At 45.7% G+C, this 24,722-nt stretch overlaps 1 protein-coding gene across 1 annotated transcript in view; it reads left to right on the top strand.

Annotated features, from left to right (window-relative positions):
• KIF5A (kinesin family member 5A) overlaps positions 1–24,462 on the top strand; it is a 32,413-nt gene extending 7,951 nt beyond the window's left edge. The window contains exons 2-29 of the mRNA XM_036252371.1: positions 7,807–7,894; positions 7,989–8,062; positions 8,476–8,580; positions 8,824–8,872; positions 9,305–9,360; positions 9,606–9,693; positions 9,954–10,078; positions 11,348–11,452; positions 11,600–11,748; positions 11,856–12,004; positions 12,303–12,478; positions 13,258–13,326; positions 13,698–13,904; positions 14,220–14,366; positions 15,265–15,453; positions 15,830–15,947; positions 16,316–16,380; positions 16,489–16,598; positions 16,975–17,076; positions 17,848–17,908; positions 18,127–18,198; positions 18,359–18,463; positions 21,240–21,456; positions 21,699–21,852; positions 22,151–22,233; positions 22,640–22,667; positions 23,133–23,247; positions 24,299–24,462. Of these exons, the coding sequence (XP_036108264.1) occupies positions 7,807–7,894; positions 7,989–8,062; positions 8,476–8,580; positions 8,824–8,872; positions 9,305–9,360; positions 9,606–9,693; positions 9,954–10,078; positions 11,348–11,452; positions 11,600–11,748; positions 11,856–12,004; positions 12,303–12,478; positions 13,258–13,326; positions 13,698–13,904; positions 14,220–14,366; positions 15,265–15,453; positions 15,830–15,947; positions 16,316–16,380; positions 16,489–16,598; positions 16,975–17,076; positions 17,848–17,908; positions 18,127–18,198; positions 18,359–18,463; positions 21,240–21,456; positions 21,699–21,852; positions 22,151–22,233; positions 22,640–22,667; positions 23,133–23,211 (2,970 nt within the window). The 3' untranslated portion in view covers positions 23,212–23,247; positions 24,299–24,462. The remainder of the gene's footprint in view (positions 1–7,806; positions 7,895–7,988; positions 8,063–8,475; positions 8,581–8,823; positions 8,873–9,304; positions 9,361–9,605; positions 9,694–9,953; positions 10,079–11,347; positions 11,453–11,599; positions 11,749–11,855; positions 12,005–12,302; positions 12,479–13,257; positions 13,327–13,697; positions 13,905–14,219; positions 14,367–15,264; positions 15,454–15,829; positions 15,948–16,315; positions 16,381–16,488; positions 16,599–16,974; positions 17,077–17,847; positions 17,909–18,126; positions 18,199–18,358; positions 18,464–21,239; positions 21,457–21,698; positions 21,853–22,150; positions 22,234–22,639; positions 22,668–23,132; positions 23,248–24,298) is intronic.
• Positions 24,463–24,722: the final 260 nt, after the last annotated feature.

The following is a 24,722-nucleotide window of genomic DNA, read 5'->3' as shown; positions in this document are numbered from 1 at the left end:
AAACAGCTGGATGAATTTTATAACATATTTAACACTCATGTAACCATTACCCAGATTGAGTTCTAGAGCATTTCCATCACCCCTGAAAATTTCCTTTGTGCCTCATTCTTGTCACTATCACCCCTAGGCAACTGCTACGTTGACTTCTATCACTATAGATAAGTTTTGTCCAATCTTTTTTTTTTTCCTTTATTGATTTTTTTTTTTTTTTTTTTTTTTTTTTTTTTTTTAATCCTCACCTGAGGATATTTTTCTATTTTTTGTTCAGGTAGAGTGGGAGGGGCAGAGAGGAAGAGAGAGAGAAACATCGATGTGAAAGGGACACATCGAGTGGCTGCCACCCGCACAACCAACCAGGGCCGGGGACAAACTGCAACCGAGGTACATGCCCTTAGCGGGAACCGAACCCGGGTCTCTCGGGACCGCAGGCCGACGCTCTAACCGCTGAGCCAAACCGGCCAGGGCCCTTTATTGATTTAGAGAGAGAGGAAGGGAGAGGGAGAGAGAGAGAAACATCGATGAGAGAGAACATCGATTGGCCGCCTCCTGCGTGCCCCCCACTGGGGATTGGGCCCATAACCTGGGCACGTGTCCTGACCAGGAATCGAATCGGCGACCTCTTGGTGCATGGGTCGACACTCAACCAGTGAGCCACACCAGCTAGGCTCATTCATGAACTTCATATAAAGTGAATAATACAACATGTGCTTTTTGTCTTTGAGTTATTTCACTCAATGCATTTTTGAGATTTTTTGATGTTCTATTGTGACATTTTACATAGCAGCAAAGAATAAAATATATGTACATGCCATAACTCAGTCAAGTTCTTATGTAAACCAGTCTCCTAAATGTTACTCTTTATTTTCAATTTCTGGTTATTATAAGCAGTGTGATAATAGACATTCTTATAGCTAAATATTTGCTATAAATATATCTGGGTCAATGGATACATGTAGTTCAAGGCTTTATTTATGTATTTCTGAATTGCACCCATAAAAGTTATATGGGTATATTCTCTTACTAGAAAAGAATAAAGGTGCTCATCTCAAACAAATTATACTTCCTTGAACCCTCATATACATACTGGGTATTATAATTAAGGTTTTTTCCCCAATTTGATAGCTGAAAAATTATGTTCCCATTGTAGCTTCTTCTTCTTTTTTTTTTTTTTTGAAAATGTTGAACATCTTTATGTTTATTGAATATTTTTATTTTTTCTTCTGTTGTTAATAGCTAGCTCTTGTTTGTTTTTTGTTTAGTTTTGTGGGGATTTTTAAAACATTTTTTCCTTTATTGATTTTATTTTATTTTTATCTTTATTGTTGAATGTATTACAGATGTTCCTCATTTTCCCCCCATTGACCCCCTCCTCCCCACTCCCACCCCCCTCCTGCCTTTTCCCACACTGTTGTCTGTGTCCATTGGTTATTCATATAAGTTCTTTGGTTTATTTCTTTCCACCCCCCAACCCCCTTCTCTTTGAGGTTTGTCAGTCTAGCAACCAATTTGTTCTTCTTAATCCCTTCATCTTTTTCACCCATTCCCCCAACCCCCCTCCCATCTGGCAACCAACAAAATGTTCTCTGTATCTATGAGAATGTTTCTGTTCTGCCTGTTCATTTTGTTTGTAGATTCCATTGCCGATAGATATGTTTTCATTGCCATTTTGTTTGTTCATATATTTTATCTTTTTCTTCAAAAAGACCCTTCAACATTTCATATAATAATGGTTTGGTGGTGATGAACTCCTTTAACTTTTTCTTGTCTGGGAAAGGTTTTATATGGCCATCGATTCTAAATGACAGCTTTGCAGGATAGTGTAATCTTGGTTGTAGGTTCTTGCTTTTCATCACTCTGAATATTTCTTGCCACTCCCTTCTGGCCTGCAAAGTTTCTTTTGAGAAATCAGCTGACAGCCTTATGGGAACTCCCTTGTAGGTAACTAACTGCTTTTCTCTTGCTGCTTTTAAGATTCTCTCTTTGTCTTGAACCTTTTGCATTTTGATGATGATGTGTCTTGGTGTGTACCTCTTGGGGTTCATCTTGTTTGGGACTCTCTGTGCTTCCTGGACTTGTATGTCTGTTTCCTTCACCAAGTTAGGGAAGTTTTCTGCCATTATTGTTTCAAATAGGTTTTCGATTTCTTGTTCTCTCTCTTCTCCTTCTGGCACCCCCAAGATGCAAATGTTGGCACACTTGAAGTTGTCCCAGAGGCTCCTTAACGCTATCCTCATTTTGGGGGATTCTTTTTTCTTTTTGCTGTTCTGATTGGGTGTTTTTTGCTTCCTTATATTCCAAATCGATGGTTTGCTTCTTGGCTTTACCGATTCTACTATTGAATCTATGTAAATTATTCTTTTTTTTTTTTTTTATCCTCACCCGAGGACATTTTTCCACTTTTTGTTCAGGTAGAGTGGGAGGGAGAGAGAAGAACAGAGAGAGAGAGAGAGAGAAACATCGATGTGAAAGGAACACATCGAGTGGCTGCCACCCGCACAACCGACCAGGGCTGGGGACAAACTGCAACCGAGGTACGCGCCCTTAGCGGGAACCGAACCCGGGTCTCTCAGGACCGCAGGCCGACGCTCTAACCGCTGAGCCAAACTGGCCAGGGCTGTAAATTATTCTTTATTTCAGTTAGTGCCTCCTTCATTTCTGACTGTGCACCCTTCATTTCTGACTGGTCCTTTTTAATGCTCTTGAGGCCCTCACTAAGTTCATTGAGCATCTTTATAAGCAGTATTTTGAACTCAGGATCTGTTAGGTTGCTTATCTCCATTTAGCTTAGTTCTTTTCCTGGAGTTTTGTTCTGTTCTTTCATTTGGGACCTGTCTCTTTGTCTCCTCATTTTGGCTGCCTTTCTGTTTGTTTCTGTGTATTACTTAAGGAGAGGTATGGGGCTACCTGAGACCAGATGCTGCTTGTTTGAAAGAATTTAGGAAAATCTAAAAATGAGGAACATCTGTAATACATTCAACAATAAAGATAAAAATAAAATAAAATCAATAAAGAAAAAAATGTTTAAAAAATCCCCACAAAACTAAACAAAAAACGAACAAGAGCTAGCAGGATCCAAGACAGGCCAATCCTATAGTAAAGCAACTGGCAACAGCTTGAGTGGGCCTGAAAGTTGGGTGGGGCAGGGCTTCAGGGAATCCCGGGGGCGGGGGGGGGGGGGGGGCAACCAGTGTTAACCAGGTTGCTGGAGTCCCAGATAAGGCGGCTGTCTGCCGCCCCAGGGAAGGGCTCACCAAAGGAACAAAGGCCTCTGACAGCACGTTTGTCCTGGAGAAAGCCCCCTCTCCAGCCCTTACTCCAACGCCAAACAGCTCAGTTCTTCCCTGTATGTCTCTGGCGCCCCTCCAGCTGCCTCCCCTCCAAGCTTAGAGGCAGCAACTCCGATAAGTCTGTGCGCGGGCCCTTTAAGAGGAGCTGCCTGGGGCTCCAGCCACCTCAGCCTCCCTGAGCCTCAGTTCCCGCTGGTTTTTCCAGCCAGAAGTTATGGGGACTTCTCTTCCAGGCACTGGAACCCTGAGCGGGGCTCCTGGTGTGGGACGGGAACCCCTCAGTCCTCAGGGAGGACCTTCCCAGCCGAGGTGTCCTCCTGATTTATGTCCACTACACGTAGGTGTGGGACCAGCCCATCTGTCTCCACCCCTTTTACCAGTCTCGATATAGTTGCTTCTTTAATTCCGTAGTTGTAGGACTTCCATTCAGCTCGATTTCAGGGGGGTTGAATGATGGTTGTTCTGTAGTTTAGTTATAACTTTGATGTGGTTGTGGGAGGGTGCGATACCACATTTACCTACACTGCCATCTTGACCGGAAGTCCAGGTCCTTTATTGATTTTAGAGAGAGAAAGTGAGAGGGAGAGAGAGATAGAAACATCAATGAGAGAGAACATCGATTGGCTGCCTCCTGCATGCCCCCCACTGCAGATCGGGCCCACAACCTGGGCATGTGTCCTGACCAGGAATTGAACCAGTGACCTCTTGGTGCTTGGGTCAACGCTCAACCACTGAGCCACACCAGCCGGACTAGTTTTGTGTTTTTGTTACTCATTTATGAGAATTCTATGCATAGTAAGAATATTAATCTGTTTCTTATAAAAACTTAAAATTTTCTTGTTTAAAAATTATGTATTTTTATTTTAGTAGTTTAAAATCTAAATCCTGCCCAGCCGGTGTTGCTCAGTGGGTTGAGCTTTGTCCCGTTTCCATTTCCAGTCATGGCACATGCCTGAGTCATGGCCTCAGTCCCCAGCAAGGGGCATACAGGAGGCAGTGAATCAATGTTTCTCTCTCTCATTGATGTTTCTCTCTCTCTCTCCCTTCCTTTCTAAAAAAAAAAAAATCAATGAAAAAAATTAAAATCTAAATCCTAAAGAACAAGAAAACTACTAAAATCTCACTCTCCAAGGATAATCACTGTTAACATGTTTTTTCTATGCAAGATATAAAAATATATACCCTTTTTTTACAGAAATGGAATCAACCTTTACATACTTTTTAAAAACACTGATTCTATTTTTTAAAAAAGGCGAAAGATTTATGCGATCTGAAGAGAAACCAGAGTATTGATTCTATTTTAAAAACCACGTTTTTGCTTAATATACTTTGTCATATCATTACATATCTTATAACATCATTTATATTTTACTTTTATTATTTTTTAAAAAATATGTTTTTATTGATTTTTTTAGAGCGAAAGGAAGGGAGAGAGAGATAGACACATCAATAAGAAAAACAGCAATCAGTCTGACCAGTGTGGCTCAGTGGTTGAGCATCGACCCATGTACCAAGAAGTCGCCAGTTCGATTCCTGGTCAGGATACATGCCCAGGTTGTGAGCCAAATCCCCAGTGAGGGGCATTTGGAGTGTTGTCCTGTACATCAAAAGGTAGCAGGTTTGATTCCGGTTCAGGGCACATACTTAGGTTGCAGTTTTGATCTCCCAGTCAGGGTGAGTTTGAGAGAGGCAACCAATTGATGTTTCTCTCTCTCTCTCTCTCTCTCTCTCTCTCTCATCCTCTCTCTCCTTTCCTCCCACTCTATCTGAAGATAAATGGAACAATATCCTCAAGTGAGATTTTTAAAAAATGTGATAATATTATATATGCATTGTTTTCACTTATCAATTGATCTTGGACATATATCAATATATGTGAACCAACTTGGCTACTTTTTTTCTCAATCTGGCTTATTTTAATGGGGGATAGAATATAGAAGTATCATAACCGATGTCTTGATGGATGTTTAAATTGTTTCTAGTTTTTCTTTAATACATACCTTTTCAGTAAACATCTTTCAGTGCTTAAGCAAGTATTGTAAAATGAATTCCTAGCACTGCAATTATTGGTAAAGAGTACAAACAGTTTGGACATTTAAATATTTAATAGAATTGTCCTCCAGAAGGTCTCTATCAGTTTACAGTATTCCCTCTATTGTAGAGAGCACCTTCACAACATCTCTCCCTTGGTCGATTCTGGTTTTTGGACTCTATAGGCTTTTGCCACAGAGAGACCACATAAATATTTCAGCATAAGCCATATTTTAGCATAAGCCATATTTTTCAAATCTTTTAAATATTTTTTGTTTTTTACATTTTATTATGAAAAACAAATCTTTTTAATATTAAAGATAATATTTATTTGTTTTCCTTTATGCAAAGAAGTAAAAAGAAGGAAACCAAGTAATGCACTATTGTCTCATCTTCTTTCACATTAAAAAAGTTTAAAAACGTGCCTGGTCAGTGTGGCTCAGTGGATTGAGCATCAGCCCATGGACTGAGAGGTCCTGGTTTCATTCCTGGTCAGGGCACATGCCCAAGTTTTGGGCTCAATCCCCAGTGAGGGGCCTGCAGGAGGCAACTGATCAATGTTTCTCTCTCACATTGATGTTTCTCTCTCTCCCCCTAAAAAAATTAATAAAAACATGTTAAAAAAATTTTAAAAACATAATGCATGGCTTAAAGATGCCAGCAATCCAGGATACACAATGAAAAATTAAAGCCTTCTCTCTTTCCGTATCTCTCCCCAAAGTAATCACTGTTCATGCTTTTATGTAATTTCCTCTAGAAGAAAATTGTGTATATATTTATGCACATCTCCAGCTCTAGCCAAGTTTTGTGACTTTCCCTAATTACTTAAAACATGTCCCTAGCCCTGCTGGTGTGGCTCAGTGGTTGAGCATCGACCTATGCCTATGCAACAAGAGGTCACTGGTTTAATTCCCAGTCACGGCACATGCCCAGCTTGAGGGCCCTGATGGGGGCATGCAGGAGGCATCCAATCGATGTTGATGCTTCTCTCTCTTATCAGTGTTTCTATCTCTTGCTCCCGCTCCCTTTCTCTCTCTAAAAAATCAATAAAAGACATTAAAAAATAAATAAAACATGTCCCCCAAATTCTGGTGTCCATAGACCTAGAGATTTACATTTCAGTTGGGTAAAGGTATGCTCTGTAGTAAAACGATTTGACAACTAAGTCATAGCCTCTTTATACTGAATTGCAGGAAAACATGGTTGAGACATTTGTCGCGTGATGGAGAACAAGTATAGTCTCATTTAATCTTACCAGAGATCTTCCCTTTAATATGATTAGATAGCAAATATATTCTTTTTTTAATGTTATTTTTATTGATTTTTTTAGAGAGAGAAATATCAGCGTGAGAGAGAAACATCAATTGGCTGACTCCTGCACACCCCCCACTGGGGATCAAGCCCAAAACTCAGGCATGTGCCCTGACCAGGAATTAAACCAGGACCTCTTAGTCCATGGAATGATGCTCAATTCACTGAATTACACCAGCTCAAATATATTTTTTGTTTGATTCCCTGGGTTGTGAATATTTAGTATTTTTAGCATTCTTATCAGCACCATGATTTATAATGTTACCTTAAGCAAAGTACTTGTAGGTCTGAGTGACTTGCTTCATAATTTCTCTTTACTTAAAAATTCCTTAAGGGGAGAGCCAAATTTATGATTTCATATGATCCTAAGGGAGCTTGTGTTAATGTTTCCATAGCAACTCAGTATATGTATATTTCATTACACAAAAGGGAATATATATATATATATATATTTCCCTAACTTTGTATTTTTTACTTAATATATTTTGAAAGTCTTTCCATATCAGTACATATAGATCTATTGAGGAAGATTTTTTTTTTTTAAATCCTCACCCAAGGACATTTTTACATTAATCTTCAGATAGAGCTGGAGGGAGAAAGGGAGGAAGAGAGAGAGAGAGGGAAACCTCCATGTGAGAGAGACACCTGGATTGGTTGTCACCCGTGCAACCCCAACTGGAGCTGGGGACGAACTGCAACCAAGGTATGTGTCCTTGGCTGGAATCGAACCTGGGACTCTTTGGTCCGCTGGTGACGCTCTTACTGCTGAGGCATACTGGCCAGGGCGGAAGATATTTTTTAACTCAGGGGTAGATTTTTAATGTTAGTGAATTGTTCTGCACTCTTCATAGCCTGTGCCCTGTTGTCTTTTCCCATTTGGTTTCCAGGGCAGGGCATCCAGGGTAGTAGAGTGCTGAATCATGACACCCAGACTGAGATTTCTTCACACAATCTCACTGTGTGACACTCCTCAGTGGCCCTCTGTATCACATGGACACAACTCGATGTCAATACTAAATTTTGTTTTTTTCTTTCTCGTTTCCCTCATCCCATAACCATCTATGCATATGGATGGTTGAAGAACGAGTGCCTTCCCAGGCTGATGGGTGAGGTTTCTGTATTTCTTCTCCCTTGCACCCTGCCTGCTGATGTCTGCCATCTTTTATTTCCACTCCAGGGGAAGCCGTATGTCTTCGACCGTGTGTTTCCCCCAAACACGACTCAGGAGCAAGTTTATCATGCTTGTGCCATGCAGATTGTCAAAGGTACTAGATGTATTCTTCTAATGTATTTTTTCAGGCACCACATTTCCTACCCCATTTCTTTTTACCAGGGCTCTTTCTCTGCCATCTCTTCCAGATGTCCTTGCTGGCTACAATGGCACCATATTTGCTTATGGACAGACGTCCTCAGGGAAAACACATACCATGGAGGTGAGGGTTGTGACTTCCATGGAGGGTGAGAGCTGGGAGTGATCATGGGAGACCAAGAAATCTCATTGAGGGAAGGGCTAGGAATCCAGGGTGGCCTGGTCCAGAGGTAGCTGTCTAGAGGATGAACGAGGGGCAATATAGTGCGAGTTTAATGCAGTCCCTTTACCCTGCTGCAGTTACTCTCCACTACTCCAGTTTTCTTTTTTTGATCTGGAAAATCAGCAGCAATGAAATATCAAAGCGCTATTCAGTTCTGTCCTCCTTTCACGAAAAGGCAGCCATGGCAGTGACCACCTCCTCCTAACTTAGGATGGTTCCTATCAACTCTTACCTTTGTGTTCACCTGCATAGCTCTGAGTTGTCTCATTCTTCCTGAGCTCCAGCCTTATTCTGGAATACCCTTAACTCCCTAGGGAAAGCTGCACGACCCCCAGCTGATGGGAATCATTCCTCGAATTGCCCGAGATATCTTCAACCACATCTACTCCATGGATGAGAACCTTGAGTTCCACATCAAGGTGATCAGGGCATGACCTCTGGGCATCTTCAGATGGGGACTGGGAGGGGAAGATGTAATATGAACTCATTGAGACCCTGGGTGCCCCAACTTACTCTCCCCTCTTGTTACTTCAGTTCTTCTCCCCTAAGATATTTTCTTCTGCTTTTTTCTTCCCACCACCACTGTTGGAGCAGGTCACATTAGCTTGAAATTCCTTAAGAGAGATCTCGTCACTTCATACTCCTCCTCTCTCCCTAACCAGGTTTCTTACTTTGAGATTTACCTGGACAAAATTCGTGACCTTCTGGATGGTGAGTGGTGTTTAACCCCAATGGGTGGGTGGGAGTGTGAGGAGAGCAAGGAAAAGGAAGATCACATTGCTCTTGGGGTTAGTTACTGTTTGGCAAGAGATTCAGAGGGTACACGAGGGCACACACACACATACCCATGTCCCTTGCCTCCACTCACCAAGATTTCCAAAACCTAAAAGGGTCAAAGGATGAGCTTAGATTCCCGGGCCCACATATAAATAGCCTGAGATGAGCTGGATCCCTGGGGCTGGAATCCTGGAGGAGGAGAAGCTGAGTCTTCAATTTGTGCAGGGAGTTTAGGCTTCACAGGAGAGTCTTCTTCCCTTTTTTACATAGAAGAAACCACTACCTGAGAGGACTACAGGGTGCAGAGGTTGGGGGGATGGGGCAGTAGAAGTGCTGGCCTTGCTCACCTGTGTTGTCTTGATTCAGTGACCAAGACAAATCTGTCTGTGCATGAGGACAAGAACCGAGTGCCATTTGTCAAGGTGAGTGTGGGGACAGGGGCATCCAGGCGGGGCCAGTGTATTCCGAGTGTGGGTGTGGGAGGAGGATAGACCAGGGACCCAGAAGTTGGAGGGTGGATCTCCTGGAGGGGTGAGATGTGCCATGGGGCCAGGAAGAGTCTGGGGGCTTAGAAAGGACATTATCTGGAAAGGTCATTTTGTCAGAGTGCAGGTAATTTAATTCGAAGATCAAAGTTTATGGGTCACTATCCATTTGCCCCCTGCAGGGTTGTACTGAACGCTTTGTGTCCAGCCCAGAGGAGATTTTAGATGTGATTGATGAGGGGAAATCAAATCGTCATGTGGCTGTCACCAGTGAGTGGGGATATAAGGGGCTTTTGACTTTGGGGTCCGCCTCCCCTTTGTGCCTTTGGAGGTTGAGGGACTCAAAAGAGAGCAAGGGAAGACTGTCCTCCAGAGGAGAAGGGGCCCTCTTCGAGTGACCCTGCTGCCTGGGAAATGTAGTGGTGGGATCCTCTCTCTAGGTGGGTGGGGATAGCAGTCAGGGGGAGCTGGGCTGAGGGCTTCAGCCTTCAGGGTCTGGTACCAGGACTGTTTCTCCCTTTCTCCTGCAGACATGAATGAACACAGCTCTCGCAGCCACAGCATCTTCCTTATCAACATCAAGCAGGAGAACATGGAGACTGAGCAGAAGCTCAGTGGGAAGCTGTATCTGGTGGACCTGGCTGGGAGTGAGAAGGTTGGGGGAGGGTCTTGTAGGGGTCGGGTAGGGAGGGAAGGAAGCCTTGGGGGGAGGTATCCTTTTTAAAATAATCAAAATAACTTTTGCCTTGGCCGGTTTGGATCAGTGGTTAGAGCATCGGCCTGCGGTCCAGAGAGACCTAGGTTCAATTCCTGCTAAGGGCACGTACCTCGGTTTCAGTCTGTCCCTGACCTTGGTTGGGTCATGCGGGTGGCAACCACTCGATGTGTCCCTTTCACGTCTGTTTCTCTCTCTCTCTCTCTCTCCCTCCCCCTCTATCTGAACAAAATATGGAAAAGTGTCCTCCGGTGAGGATAAAAAAAAGTAAACAATAAAAATAAATAAATAAATAAAATAATCAAAATAACTTTTGCCTTGGCTGGTTTGGCTCAGCGGTAGAGCATTGGCCCACAGACCAATGATTTGCGGGTTCAGGACACATGAGTTGCAGTTTGTCCCTGGCCCTCATGGGATCTTGCAGGAGGTAACTAGTCGATGTGTCCCTCTCAGGTTGATGTTTCTCTCTCCCTTTTTCTCCCTCCTACTCTATCCTCGGGTAAGGATTGAAAAAAAATAACTTTTTAAAAATTGAGACATAATTCATATTTCATAAAGTTTACCACTTAAAAGTATACAATTGCCCTGGCCAGTTTGGCTTAGTGGTTAGAGTGTTGGCCTGTGGCTCAAAGAGTTGTGGGTTCAATTCCGGTCAAGGGCGCGTACCTCGGTTGTGATTCGGTCCCCAGCCCTGGCTGGGGTTATGCGGGAAGGCAACCAGTCGATGTGTCTTTCTCACATCGACGTTTCTTTCTCTCTCTCTCTCTTTCTCCCTCCCTCCCTCCCACTCTACCTGAAGATAAAAGGAAAAATATCCTCGGGTGAGGATTAAAAAAAAAAAAGTGTATAATTAAGTGGTTTTTGCAAAGTTGTGCAACCATCACCCCTAATTCCAGAACATTTTCATCATCCCTTAACAGTCACTCCTATACTCTCTTCTTCTATACTCTGGCAACTACTAATCTACTTTCTGTCTGGATGGATTTTCCTTTTCTGGACATTTCATATAAATGGGATCATATAATATGTAGGCAGGAGGGGGTGGCCTTTGGCAAAAGAATTTAGAGCCTTCTCTATTCTCTATCCTCTTTACTCTTTCCCTGTTCCCTCTTTTCTTTGGACTGAGCCCCCGCCCCCCCATATGGAGAGAGGAGGTAGTGAGAGCCTTCTCCTTTTGCAGTGGCTCATGACACACTTGTCCCCTGGTAGGTCAGCAAGACCGGAGCAGAGGGAGCCGTGCTGGATGAGGCAAAGAATATCAACAAGTCACTGTCAGCTCTGGGGAATGTGATCTCTGCACTGGCTGAGGGCACTGTGAGTGTTCCTTAGGTCCCCTCATCCTCAAGTTCCTCTCATCTCCCACCTTCTCCTAATGCTGCCATTTAACCATGCCCCTATTCAGGGATTACTCAACCCCTAGTCCACCACTATTTTTCTGATTTACATCTCCTCCTCCCCCAGAAAAGCTATGTTCCGTATCGTGATAGCAAAATGACACGGATTCTCCAGGACTCTCTGGGAGGCAACTGCCGGACAACTATGTTCATCTGCTGCTCACCGTCCAGCTACAATGACGCAGAGACCAAGTCCACCCTGATGTTTGGGCAGCGGTGAGTGGCAGGGTCCCCAGCTCCCTGCCCAGCCCCTGCTGCTCTCTCCCCTCAGCGTTAGGCAAGTAATGAAGGTCTCATCACCTTGTTCTCTTCTCCTCACCCAGGGCAAAGACCATTAAGAACACCGCCTCAGTGAATCTGGAGTTGACTGCTGAGCAGTGGAAGAAGAAATATGAGAAGGAGAAGGAGAAGACAAAGGCTCAGAAGGAGACAATTGCAAAGCTGGAGGCTGAGCTGAGCCGTTGGCGCAGTGGTTAGAGAAGAGTCCTGTGGGCATGAGAGTCAGTGGGAGGAGGAGGGGGCTTAGGGAGCCAGAGAAGGCCCTGTCTGGGGTGGAACTTAAGGGTAGGCCAATCTCCAAGGAGGGCTTTGTTCCTGGAGGGGTTCAGTGGGGCGGTCATGAGGGAAAAGGAGACAGGCTGACTACCGTATCCCCACCCCCCAAAAGAAAGGTCCACTTAGCAAGAGAGATATGAGCAGTGAAGGAGGAAGGACTGGAGGATGCAGCTCTTTCTTCTCCCACCCCTCACTTTGTTCTGCCCCTTTGCCAGGAGAGAACGTGCCTGAGACAGAGCGCCTGGCTGAGGAGGATGCAGTCCTGGGAGCCGAGCCCTGCGAGGAGATACCTGTGAACGACAACTCCTCCATTGTGGTGCGCATCGCGCCCGAGGAGCGGCAGAAGTACGAGGAGGAGATCCGCCGCCTCTACAAGCAGCTTGATGACAAGGTGAGGACAGTTAGGCAGGGCAGGAGAGGAGTCCAGTGGAATGAGAAGTGAGGGGTTAAAAAATTACCTTTAATGCCCTTATATGATTTTAAAAGGGGTAAATGCTCATTATTGAAATGTGGGAGAAAAAGAAAGATATGTAGAAGGAAATTAAAACATCCATTATCCCACCATTAAGAAATAACACTATTAACACTTTGCTTTTCTTTGGGTTTATACCATGCAATTGAGATATACTGTATATATAACTTTGCATTAGATTTTTCATTCAGTATTATATAATGAGCAATTTCCTACTTTATTAACAATTCTTCATAAAAGTATTTTAAAACGACTGCCTAACAGTCTGCATATCAGTGTACTTAACCATTCACTTATTACAGGGCTTCCAGTTTTTTGGGGGTTCTTTGCTAATTATTATAAATAATTAACTTTATTGAAATGACTAACTTTGCCTCTCTGCATAAGATTCTGCTTTTGAGTGATTTGGATAGACTGGAGTGCTAGGGTGGGATTTCTAGGTTAAAGGATATGAATATTTTAAGGCTTTTGCTATGTATTGTCAAGGTTATACCAACTTCCAGGAAGAAAGGAATTTAAAAGTGAGGGCAGGAGTTGAGGAAAGAAGCTAAGGAAAAGCCGTCTTTTTAGGATATGAGTTTTAACTCAAAACCTAAATTATCTGGATTTTATTAGGGTCCTATCTGTCCCTCAGCCCCATAAATCTAAACTGGTACGATTTGCTTCCCTTCATTCCATTTCCCCCTTGCCTCCAACAGGATGATGAGATCAACCAGCAGAGCCAGCTCATAGAGAAGCTCAAGCAGCAAATGCTGGATCAGGAAGAGGTAATGGGGAGGAAGGCAAGACCTGAGAGGAGAGAGGTGTGTGTTCATTTCTGGAACACACACAAAGGACCTTTTCACAATCAGATGAGAGAAGGGGCATTCTGCTAGGGTTTAGGCACCCCCAAAACTGTGGAGGTCTGGGGACTTAATTGGGGCTTTGCTTAAAGCACAGTTATGGCATCTAGGTGCTTCTTCATTCTGTTGTCCTGTTTCTAAGAAGCCTAAAGCCCACTTTTTCTTGACTCTTACTTTGGCCCTTGCCTTTCTCTTAAGAGCCATGCCTGGGTGGGGGGCTCAGCTTCCCCAGAGCAGGGGGCCACAGAAGTGGTCACTGGCAGCAGACTCCCTCACATGCCTCCTCTGATTTGAAGCTGCTGGTGTCCACTCGGGGAGACAATGAGAAGGTCCAGCGGGAGCTGAGCCACCTGCAGTCAGAGAATGACGCCGCTAAGGACGAAGTGAAGGAAGTGCTGCAGGCCCTGGAGGAGTTGGCTGTGAACTACGACCAGAAGTCCCAGGAGGTGGAGGAAAAAAGTCAGCAGAACCAGCTACTGGTGGATGAGCTGTCTCAGAAGGTGGTGAGTGGCTGACTGGGATCCAGGAGCTCCCTGGCCTCAGGACATCCTCCATGTCCAAAGGGACCATTGCTTCCTTCCAGAGCTGCACTGTGTTTGCATCTTTGTACTGCTGTCAAGTGTGTTGTGAGGACCCCCTGCCCTGAGCTGCTCACTGCACTTTGCCCTCCTGACCCCTCTTTCTTCCAGGCTCTTCTACAGGGCCTGGGTTCTCTTCACAGCAGCCATCAGGGTCATGCATGAAGGGAGAGGCCTCTGCCTGGGCTGGGGAGGGTAGCAGGAAGATGGTGATAGGATGACTTGAGGGGCTGTCCCCAGGCCACCATGCTGTCCCTGGAGTCTGAGTTGCAGCGGCTACAGGAGGTCAGTGGACACCAACGAAAACGAATTGCTGAGGTGCTGAATGGACTGATGAAGGACCTGAGTGAGTTCAGTGTCATCGTGGGCAACGGGGAGATTAAGCTGGTGAGTAGAGAAAGAAGTAGAAGTTTTGTTCAGGTCATTTTCGTTCTGGGCATTGGTGGGAGATGCAAGACGAGACAATCCAGGCTGTAAGGGACACTGAGAAGGGTGGGCCAAAGATCCAGGAAACACACCCTTTAACCAGACCCAGGAAAATAAGTAGACGTTTGCATAGACTCAATTTAAAATAAACCTTCTGCCCGGCCAGTGTGGCTCAGTGGTTGAGCATCGACCCATGCACCAAGAGGTCGCCGGTTCAATTCCTGGTCAAGGCACATGCCCTGGTTTTTGGGCCAAATTCCCAGTGGGGGCGTGCAGGAGGTGGCCAGTTGATGTTCCCTCTCATTGATGTTTCTGTCTTTCTCTCCCTCTCCCTTCCTTTCTCTCTAAAAATCAATAAAGAATAAAAAACAAACACCTCCTAAAGAGTGCTGAATAAAGAAGCCATGGAAGAGCATATGATATCTTGCTCCCTGGCATAAGTGGTCACTTTGGCTCAAATAAAGTCTTATTAAAAGTCTCTAAAAAAAGAAGCAGCAGCAATGCAGATGTGGTTATAGCAGGATTAGAGATGGGGACACAAAATTAGAAATGATATATGCAAATCTGTAGCAAGGACAGTGACCCATCTGGGTGATCAAGCAGAACAGTTTGACTGAAAAAGAAAATCCAATTGCTTTATAAGATAGAAGAGGGTGACTGATGGAATTGGATCTTTAAGTGCAGATAGAGGGGTTTAGTGTGAGATGCCAGGTGATGGCTGATAAAAAGTTGTTTGAAGAGTACCTGTCCCACCGGAGTCCCTGTGCATGTGGGTGTGTGCCGGGATAAGCAGAGTGGAAGGGAATGGATTAAAGGTCTCCTACAGCAGAGCACCTCTTCCCTCCCTTACTCTTAACAGCCGGTGGAGATCAGTGGGGCCATTGAGGAGGAGTTCACTGTGGCTCGACTCTACATCAGCAAAATCAAATCAGAGGTCAAGTCTGTGGTCAAGCGGTGCCGGCAGCTGGAAAACCTCCAGGTCGAATGTCATCGCAAGATGGAAGTGACTGGGCGGGAGCTCTCATCCTGCCAGCTCCTCATTTCCCAGGTGAGTGCCAGAGGTTGAAACCTTTGTGTGACGTGGGAGAAAGAGGGCAACTCTGGATATGAGATAAAACTCCTAGCACCTACCTTTATGTCAAGGGCCTAGGGTCAACTGAAGTCAAGGGCAGAAGAGCTTGGGTTAGCAGGGGAGGGTCTGGGCCAGAGAAGTGAAGGTTCAGGGGGAATATTGGCCTCTGAGCTGATGGGGTCTAAAGAAAGGGTTTCTAGAAGCATGGCCCTCGACTTTGCATCCTCATGGAAGGCATGGCAGGAGCAGAGGGCCTAGGAAGAGAGCTGGAGTTTACAGTGGTCTGTGCTGCCCAGAGTGGTGACCTTTGTTCCATCCATCTTCTTCCTCTCACCAACCCTTCCCTTGCCAGCACGAGGCCAAGATCCGCTCGCTTACGGAATACATGCAGAGCGTAGAGCTAAAGAAGCGGCACCTGGAAGAGTCTTATGACTCCCTGAGTGATGAGCTGGCCAAACTCCAGGCCCAGGGTGAGGCCTCCTTAAACCTCTAACTATCCATCCTGGGATCTGAGATTCCAGAGGGGGCAGGGAGGGAAAGTGACAAACATCAAAAGAAACTACCCGAAAGCAAACTCCCCCAAGGCATGAGACTGAACTCACGGAGACCAACTCACATGCTACTTGGCAAGTTTTTGCATGTAGGTTATTGTACACAAACCATAAATACTCCATTGTCCTCTGCCCCTGCTATATCAAATTGGGCTGTCCTAACCCAGAAGAACATACCTGTGGACTCATTGTGGGTAGAGGTCCCCTGCCCTGCCTTGAGGTCTGGTCACAATGTGAAGTTCTTCCCCATGGAGGCAGGTGTGGTGTAAGCTGTCTTTCCCTCTTAGAAACTGTGCATGAAGTGGCCTTGAAGGACAAGGAGCCAGACACACAGGATGCAGCTGAAGTGAAGGCAAGTGGGGAAGGTGTGGGGACGACGGGGGCCCGGCAGGGCTCTGCTGGCGTCACTGAGCTGGTGTTGGGGAGTCTGGCTTTGAGCTTGGGGTGGTGTCGTTTGCAGAAGACCCTGGAGCTGCAAATGGAGAGTCACCGGGAGGCCCATCACCGGCAGCTGGCCCGGCTCCGGGACGAGATCAATGAGAAGCAAAAGACCATTGATGAGCTCAAAGAGTAAGCTCCCCAGGGCAGCTCTGGTCTCTACCTGGTCCTCTTGCCCAGCTGTGCCCACTCAAATGCTCTCTCGGATCCTGTTCTTTAACTTATTTGTGTCATTCCCCCAACAATGACAAGACTTTGCAGCCCAACTCCAGGAGGTACAAGGAGAAAGGCTTAGTCCCAGTCCTTGAGGCTTTTCTGACTAGATAGCTCAGGGTTTCTTACTCTGTCATGGAAACAGTGGCCTGAGTCTGCCTGTGATATCTGAAGGTAGATACATCAATTCTAACTGGACTCACTCATACAAGAGGGAAAATGCTTGAGGAGCTGGTTTTCCCTTTCCCCATTATTCACACCTTTTTTTTCTCTCCATCCCTCTTGCCCTCCACAGCCTAAATCAGAAGCTCCAGTTAGAGCTGGAGAAGCTTCAGGCAGACTACGAGAAACTGAAGAACGAAGAACATGAGAAGAGCACCAAACTCCAGGAGCTGACGTGAGTGCTGGGGGCCACCTTCAGACCGGCAGCCGCATAGGCACAGACTGTGACTCAGCCACGCCTGTGGAGGCAGGCTGCAGTGTAGTAGTGAATGTGGAGACCATAGAAAGCAAATGCTTCAAAATAATAATTTGATGGGGTGGGGAAGGGAGAAAAAGGAGACTTTCAGAAATGACCTCTATTAAATATTAGCTGACATGGAAAGATGTTTGTGATGTTCCGTTAAGTGTGAAAAGCAGGTTACAAAACAGTATGAGTGGCATGATCCCATAAAATGTATATGGGATGTACATGTGTAGGAAAAAGAGTCTGGAAAGATGGACACCATGATGTTAACGGTGGTTTGATTTGTAAGTAGTAAAACATGGGCTTTTTTTTTTAATCCTCACCCGAGGTCATTTTTGCATTTATCTTCAGATAGAGCGGGAGGGAAAAAGGGAGGAAGAGAAAAAGAGAAACACATTGAGTGGTTGCCACCCACACGACCCCAACCAGACCGGGGACAAACTGCAACCGAGGTACGTGCCCTTAGCAGGAACCGAACCCGGGTCTCTCTGGTCTGCGGGCCGATGCTCTAACCGCTGAGCCGAACCAGCCAGGACAGCATGGGCTTTCTATGAAACTCGTTTTCCTTATCTTTTTTTTCCCTTTTCTAATTTCTGCACAGTGAACATGAGTAACTTGTATAATAAGTAATAAAAAAAATGTAAAAGAAATGGAGGCGGGAGGAGAGTCCTGAGAGAGTCTTCTGTTTTCCTCTTCCTCCAGATTTCTGTACGAGCGACATGAGCAGTCCAAGCAGGACCTCAAGGGTCTGGAGGAGACAGTTGTAAGTAGTTTTCATCTGTGCTGAGTTAACGAGGTTGGGGGGCTTCATTTATTTATCCGGATTTCTTCCTAACCCCATTCCTCATGCCCTCTGCAAAGTCAGTCTGTGGCATAATCAGGACACACCTTTTCCTAAAGGATGGGTGGGTGACTCACTTCACTGAATAGGCTGAAGGTCGATCTGGTATTTGGCTATCCGTGTTTCATTATTCTTTCCAGGCCCGGGAACTCCAGACCCTCCACAACCTTCGCAAGCTGTTCGTTCAAGACGTCACGACTCGAGTCAAGAAAGTGAGTGCCATCGTTGCTCGGGCTCTTCCCAACCCCCATCTTCTCCTCCTGTTCTCAGGTTCCTGCAGCCCTTTGGTCTCCTGTGGGCTGCCTTGGCCTGATCTGGGTGGGACCTGTTTGGCTTCAGGACAGCTGCATCTTTTCCTCTGTCTTTAATCAGAGTGCAGAAATGGAGCCCGAGGACAGTGGGGGGATTCACTCCCAAAAGCAGAAGATTTCCTTTCTTGAGAACAACCTGGAACAACTTACAAAGGTTCACAAACAGGTAAGAGTTGGGGGAAGGAGTGAAGAGAACCCTTGAGACCAGGTGCTTGGGATACCAAATCCTCGGCGCCCCCTTGGATTTAGGAAAATCTACTTGCATGTTTTCCTTACTTTTCCCACTAATCCCTTGTTTATACCAGATTTGGTTCCACGTTTACTTTGTTCTTTGTTCCATGCCTGTTTTCCCTTCTCAAGGCTCCCAACCAGCCTCTGCTCAAAGTGGAATCTCTAGGCCTATGTTGTTGGAGGGAAAGGTTAAAATTGATAGAGGCTTTGGAGGCATGGGGCTGTTAACTATTCACAAGAGATACTGGTCAGACTTTAGCTATAAATAGAAAGCAGCGAGACAAGAAGCAGCCAGGGAAGTTGGGCTTTCTCTCATGGAGATAGCTCCACCTGCCTAGGCCTGGGGCAGACATGCAGGGAAATTCAGTGATGTTCTCTAGATGGCCCACCCAGCCCCTGGTTGGGGCCAGGCAAAACTCCCGTGTATTAAGTTACTGCCTCTCTGTCCCCCTCCTGCTGCTGCGGTGCCTTAGGTGGATGACTGGGTTTCAAAGGTATGGGGCGGGGAGGTAGATGGGGCAGTCCAAATGAGTCCGGACAGGAAATGTTTGGTGCAGACAGAGCCAAATAGCTGAGCCTTGAAGACAGGTGCAACAGTCTATCAACTGGTTATTTTAACTGATTCATAAAATAAACCCTAACCTGTACTTAATTCCCTTCCTTTCAAATCCACTTTAAAATTCCTCTTAAACTCATATTCTCGTTAAACTGGACCTTAAACTTCTTTTTCTCCCAGTATACAGCCCAGCATATATAGTAGATACTCAGTACCTTTCTGTTGTTGTTGCTGTTGTTGTTGCTGATCCTCATGCAGGGATCATTGACTTTTTTGAGAGAGTGGAAGGGAGGGAGAGGGAGAGAGAGAGGAAAGAGAGAAGAGAGAGAGAAACATCTGTCTGAGAGAGATACATTGATTGGTTGCATTCCACATGAGTGGGAATCAAACCCTCGACCCTACGGTGCTTGAGCTAATGCTCACACCGGCCAGGACTTAAAAAAAATAATAATGGCAAAAATCACAGAACTGTGGCCCAGTGCTAGTCTGCAAGGTTTGTTTTATCTGGGCTTGCAGAGAGCTTTACTACCATCTCTCCCCCTTGCTTGTTATAAAACAGTATAACATTATAGGAAAGGTAAAAAATAAGGAAGAAACATTTGTTATCAGTTCTGCCATTCTTTTTCATTTCTTTGTGTTCATTTTCCTTCTCTGTCTAAATGCATATTATATTGCCTTTTCCCTCAAAGTTTTTATTGTGGTAAAATACACATAACATAAAATTTACCACCTTAATCATTTTTAAGTGTGCAATTCACTGGCATTAAACACATTAATAGTGTTGTGCAGCCACCATCACCGTCCAGCTCCAGAACTCTTCATCCTGTAGAACTGAACTCCACGTCCATTAAATAGTAACTCCTTCTTCCCTTCTCCCCCCAGCCCCTGGCACCTACCATTCTCCTTTCTGTCTCTAGGATTTTGGCTACTGTAACTACCTCATAGAAGTGGAATCATACAGTATTTGTCCTTTGGTGACTGGTTTATTTCACAGCATAACATCCTCCAGGTTCATCCATGTTGTGGTCTATGTCAGAAAACCACAGACTGTTTCCTTTCCCCCAACTGAAGCCTCTACCTCTACTCCAGACCCAAAGACCAAAAGCTGCTCACTCATAGGACAGAGGCACCTCAAGATTTCCTACCTCAGCAGACACGAGGCTAGAAAGGAAAATGATAGAGGTGTAGAAACTTCTCTGTTAACCGGATCTTAAATAGCCAGGGCTATTTAATAATGGGTTATAGACCCATTACTAATTAAACTATCATTCCAGCAAAACACAGTTTATAATCTGTAAATTGTCTAAAATTAAAGGACACAGAAGTATTTCTAGCTCTGTCCTTTCTCCCAGCGTTCCCAGCTACACTGATTTCCCTATCTTCTAAGGCCGGCTCCTTTGGCCATCTATAGTACCCCCAGTCATGTGTGAGATCCTGTAAAAAGATCAGGATGTCTTTTCTGGCTGGAAGGTGGTTGCTACCACACTGTAACTTAATTTATATGGGGGAGGGACAGCTTAGGAAATTCTTGACTGTGAAGGTAATGAGCACAAATGTTTGTGAACCTCAAACATTTTCTTTCCTTCCTATGGGGCATCGCGTGTATGTGTGGGGGTGGGGGTGGGGGCTCCTGTATTCCAGCTTCTGCTCCTGCTCTGCACTGTACCTCACCTGCACTCAATGCCATATCCACCCTCCAAACTGCCACTGTGCTCTTGTTACCCTGCCCTGTGCATGCCCATAAAACCATCTCTGGGAGAGGGGGTGCCTCATCCCCATGGTTGCCTTGGGGCTGTTGGTTTGGCACAAGCTGTAAGATATTGGGGGGGGTGTCTAGGTCAGGGGGAGACTGGGACAGGTTGCTATCACAGGAGTTCTGGGCTACAATGGAATTGGCACATTTTGCTGCCCAGAAAATAATGTGACTTTTTATAATGCCTGACCACCATTTGCTCAGGGAAAAGGAAAGAACTGGCTAAAACAGCAAGTTAGGTCAAGAGAATGAGGCTTTTAAGGAAACAACATGGTCTCCGTCTTCTCTGACTTGATTTTTCTTTATTCTCTCTCCCCCCACCTGCACCCCACACTCCACTACTGGCTCTGTCTTGGGTCACCTGCCTTTCTTTTCACCTCTTCCCTTGGGCTCACCCTGCAGCTGGTACGTGACAATGCAGATTTGCGTTGTGAGCTTCCTAAACTGGAAAAACGACTTAGGGCTACGGCTGAGAGAGTTAAGGCCCTGGAGGGTGCACTGAAGGAGGCCAAGGAGGGCGCCATGAAGGACAAGCGCCGGTACCAGCAAGAGGTAGACCGAATTAAGGAGGCCGTTCGGTACAAGAGCTCTGGCAAGAGGGGCCATTCTGCCCAGATCGGTGAGTGAGGAGTGGATGGCAGTTGGCAAGGTGGGATTACCACCTGGGGAAATTAAGCAAATTCCTAAGTGTTGAGCAACTAGATTATTGCTTTTTACTCTACCTGCCCCTCATCATCACTCCCCAAAAGTATAAAAGTGAATTACCTTCTAAGTAACTCAGTTCAACTAAATGACCTCAGGGACCAGGGCAACTTAAGGGTAACAAGCCTCCTCAGGGTCATTTTCCTTTCTTTATTACAGCCAAACCAGTCCGACCTGGCCACTACCCAGCATCCTCACCCACCAACCCCTATGGCACCCGGAGTCCTGAGTGTATCAGCTACACCAACAGCCTCTTCCAGAACTACCAGAATCTGTACCTGCAGGCTGCACCTAGCTCCACCTCAGATATGTAGTGAGTGACCAAGGGCGTGCACTGAAGCCCCAACCTGGGGTTCTCTGCACCCTATAAGGCATAAGTTTGGGTCACTTATTGGGTGAGACTTGATTCTTTCCCTATGTAGCTTCATTAATTCTTTCTCACAATCCTTAGAAGGTGGGCATCTGTCTTCCCAGCCTGGGACCATGTTTGTTTTCTGTTCTCGGGAGAGGAGAGGGGTGTACGGCTCCATCCCTGAGGGTGTGTGGACGTGTCCCTGGCATAGTGGAGGGTGGGTGCCAGAAGCTGCCTCTCCTTCTTCTGCTCCATCCAGCTTTGCAAACTCCTGTACCAGCAGCGGGGCCATGTCTTCTGGAGGCCCCTTAGCTTCCTACCAGAAGGCCAACATGGACAATGGTGAGTGAGAAAGATGGGTCACCAGCCTTTAGGATCCCCAGGGCAAGTTCAAAAGTGTAAGAAAAGTAAGTGACCCTGTACCTACACCTTGAACACTACCCATCGCTTCAGGGGCTTGGACTCATAAATAGATTCCTCTTATTACAGTACCTGTCCACTCCCTTACCTTCCTTTCCCCTTACCCTCTCCTTTATGAGGGAGCTAGGAGGTATTTTTCTCAGACAAAAATAACAATGCAGCATGGGGTAGTTGTAGATAGAGTGCCACAGACCCAGATAGCAGCTGTGCTCCAACAAGTGTTACCTTTCTCTCTAAGGAATTAGGATGAGAGAGAGTTTGGGGAAACTGTTTCTAATACCCAATCTCCATTTTTCTTCTAATCCTGTGTTCTCGATGATCTCTTCAGGAAATGCCACAGACATCAACGACAATAGGTACACCAGCCCCCACTGCCCTTGGGTTGTTTGGGTGGGACCAGAAGAAATGATTAAATTTCCCTCATGCCCTGTTTAGAGGCTCCCTGGAGCCTTCTAGGGAAGAAGGAGGAAATGAGAATCAGTCTTGCCATCATTGTGTTGTAGAAGATCCAGTCACTCCTCTGCCTCAGTGCAGAACACTGTCCCCTCCTCCAATCCCATCTGTGGCCTCTCTCCATTCCAGTAATGGGGGCTGGGGAAAATGCCATGGACACCTGGTTACTCACCCACCTTTGGGAACTTTGTGACCTTGGGCAAGTCAGCTCCATCTCCCTGGCCTTGTTTTTCCCTGTATTCTTATAAAACCTGAATGGTCACCGCGCTTCACTATCTCACAGGAATGCTGTGAGAGCAAAGTGACAGGAATGCTTTCATTTATTCTGAACTGACAATGCTGAGATTGTGCTGGGTCTCTTCTCCCAGGAGTGACCTGCCGTGCGGCTATGAGGCTGAGGACCAGGCCAAACTCTTCCCTCTCCACCAAGAGACGGCAGCCAGCTAATCTCCCACACAGACTGCTGCGTTTCCGCACTTTCAGGTAGCTTCAGGCCACTTCCTCTGACTAGCCTCAGGTTGCCTACTTTCCTCGGCCTCTTGTTTCTTCTGCCTTTTTCATTATCTCAAAACTTATACTACATAGTTGTCCCCCAACTCCTGCCTTTCCCCTCTGTGGCCTACATTTGTGCTGCTCCAAGTCCTCTGGACACTGATCTCCCTTCCCCCTTTATACTTTCTTTTTGGCAATAGTAGTAACCACAGTACTGCCTTTCTTCCACTAGGGGTCACTGCCACATGTCAAAAGAAGTAAGAAAGGGTGGGTGGATCCAGAGCCACACACAGGTCATAGAATGCAGTAGATATTAGGAGACTTTGGGAGATCATCTCAACCCTCCCTCTGCCTCCACCCTAAAATAATTTCGGAAGGATAGGTATTTTCTAAGACATCTCCAATAAAGGAGATGTTTGATTTATTCCCGCATCTGTGTCTTATGCTCCTCATATCTGTATGTTAACAGAAGTTTTAGGAAATGCCCCGGAGTCTAACTTTCTGTTTATCCAGCTGCAGTGTTAGCACTCCGCTCTCAACTTTCTCAGTGGAGGTGGAAAACAGCTGTGTCCCCACCTCCAAGTCTCCCCGCCCTCTCCACCTCTGTCTCTTCTGTAGCAGCACAGGCACCTTCCTGCTTCTTGTATGTCACCAAGCTCCTCGCCATGGTTGCTTTAGGGCCCAGGACTGGGTACTGTGATCCTGTTTTATGGTCCACTTTGGATCCTTGGATAACTAAAAATGAGAGAACACAGCAGTCTCCTACTGGGCTGCATCCAAGCTGAGCCCTCTCCAGGGGTTTTCCAGGACAGTAGGCCAGGCACACAGAGGCAGAAAGGCATGAGAAGCAAAGAAGTAGGAATGGGGGAGGAGTTAGGAAGATATGGGGTGAAGGAGGAGAGGTTGGGAGAGTGGTGTGGATTGTTGGTATTAAAGGAACAAGACTATAAACCAAAGTCTGTACAAATGTCACCCTGTTCCTATTCTTTGGCTGGGCCGGGCCACAGGTGGTTGCTTACAACCTCTTTCTCTTTCTCCCCAGTTTCTAAGAGGGACTGAGGCCTCTTCTCTCAGCATGCTGCAAACCTGTGGTCTCTGATGCTAACTCCCTCCCCAACCCTTATTGTTCGACTGTACTATGTTTGATGTCTTCTCTTACTCTGTATCTCTTTGTATTCTGTATCTATATATCAAAAGCTGCTGCTATGTCTCTCTCTTCTGTCTTACTCTCTAAGTATCTAATGATGTATTTAGCAATTTCTAAGCATAGTATACCCTCCTTATTTGGCACAATAAGGAAGAGGGCGAATGTCTCTTTTTTCTCTCACATATGTGTCTCTCACACTGCGTGGTGTCAGTCACAGAGATGATAAAAGGAAAAACAGGAGCTAGAGGGCTGTGACCCTTCTCTCTCTCTCTCACACACACACACATACATACACACATACACACACACACACACACAC

This window comes from Molossus molossus, unplaced genomic scaffold (genome assembly GCF_014108415.1).
Source record: "Molossus molossus isolate mMolMol1 unplaced genomic scaffold, mMolMol1.p scaffold_m16_p_10, whole genome shotgun sequence".
Taxonomy (NCBI): Eukaryota; Metazoa; Chordata; class Mammalia; order Chiroptera; family Molossidae; genus Molossus; species Molossus molossus.
Note: the sequence above shows the minus strand (reverse complement) of the source record. Positions and strands in the feature narration are given on the sequence as shown.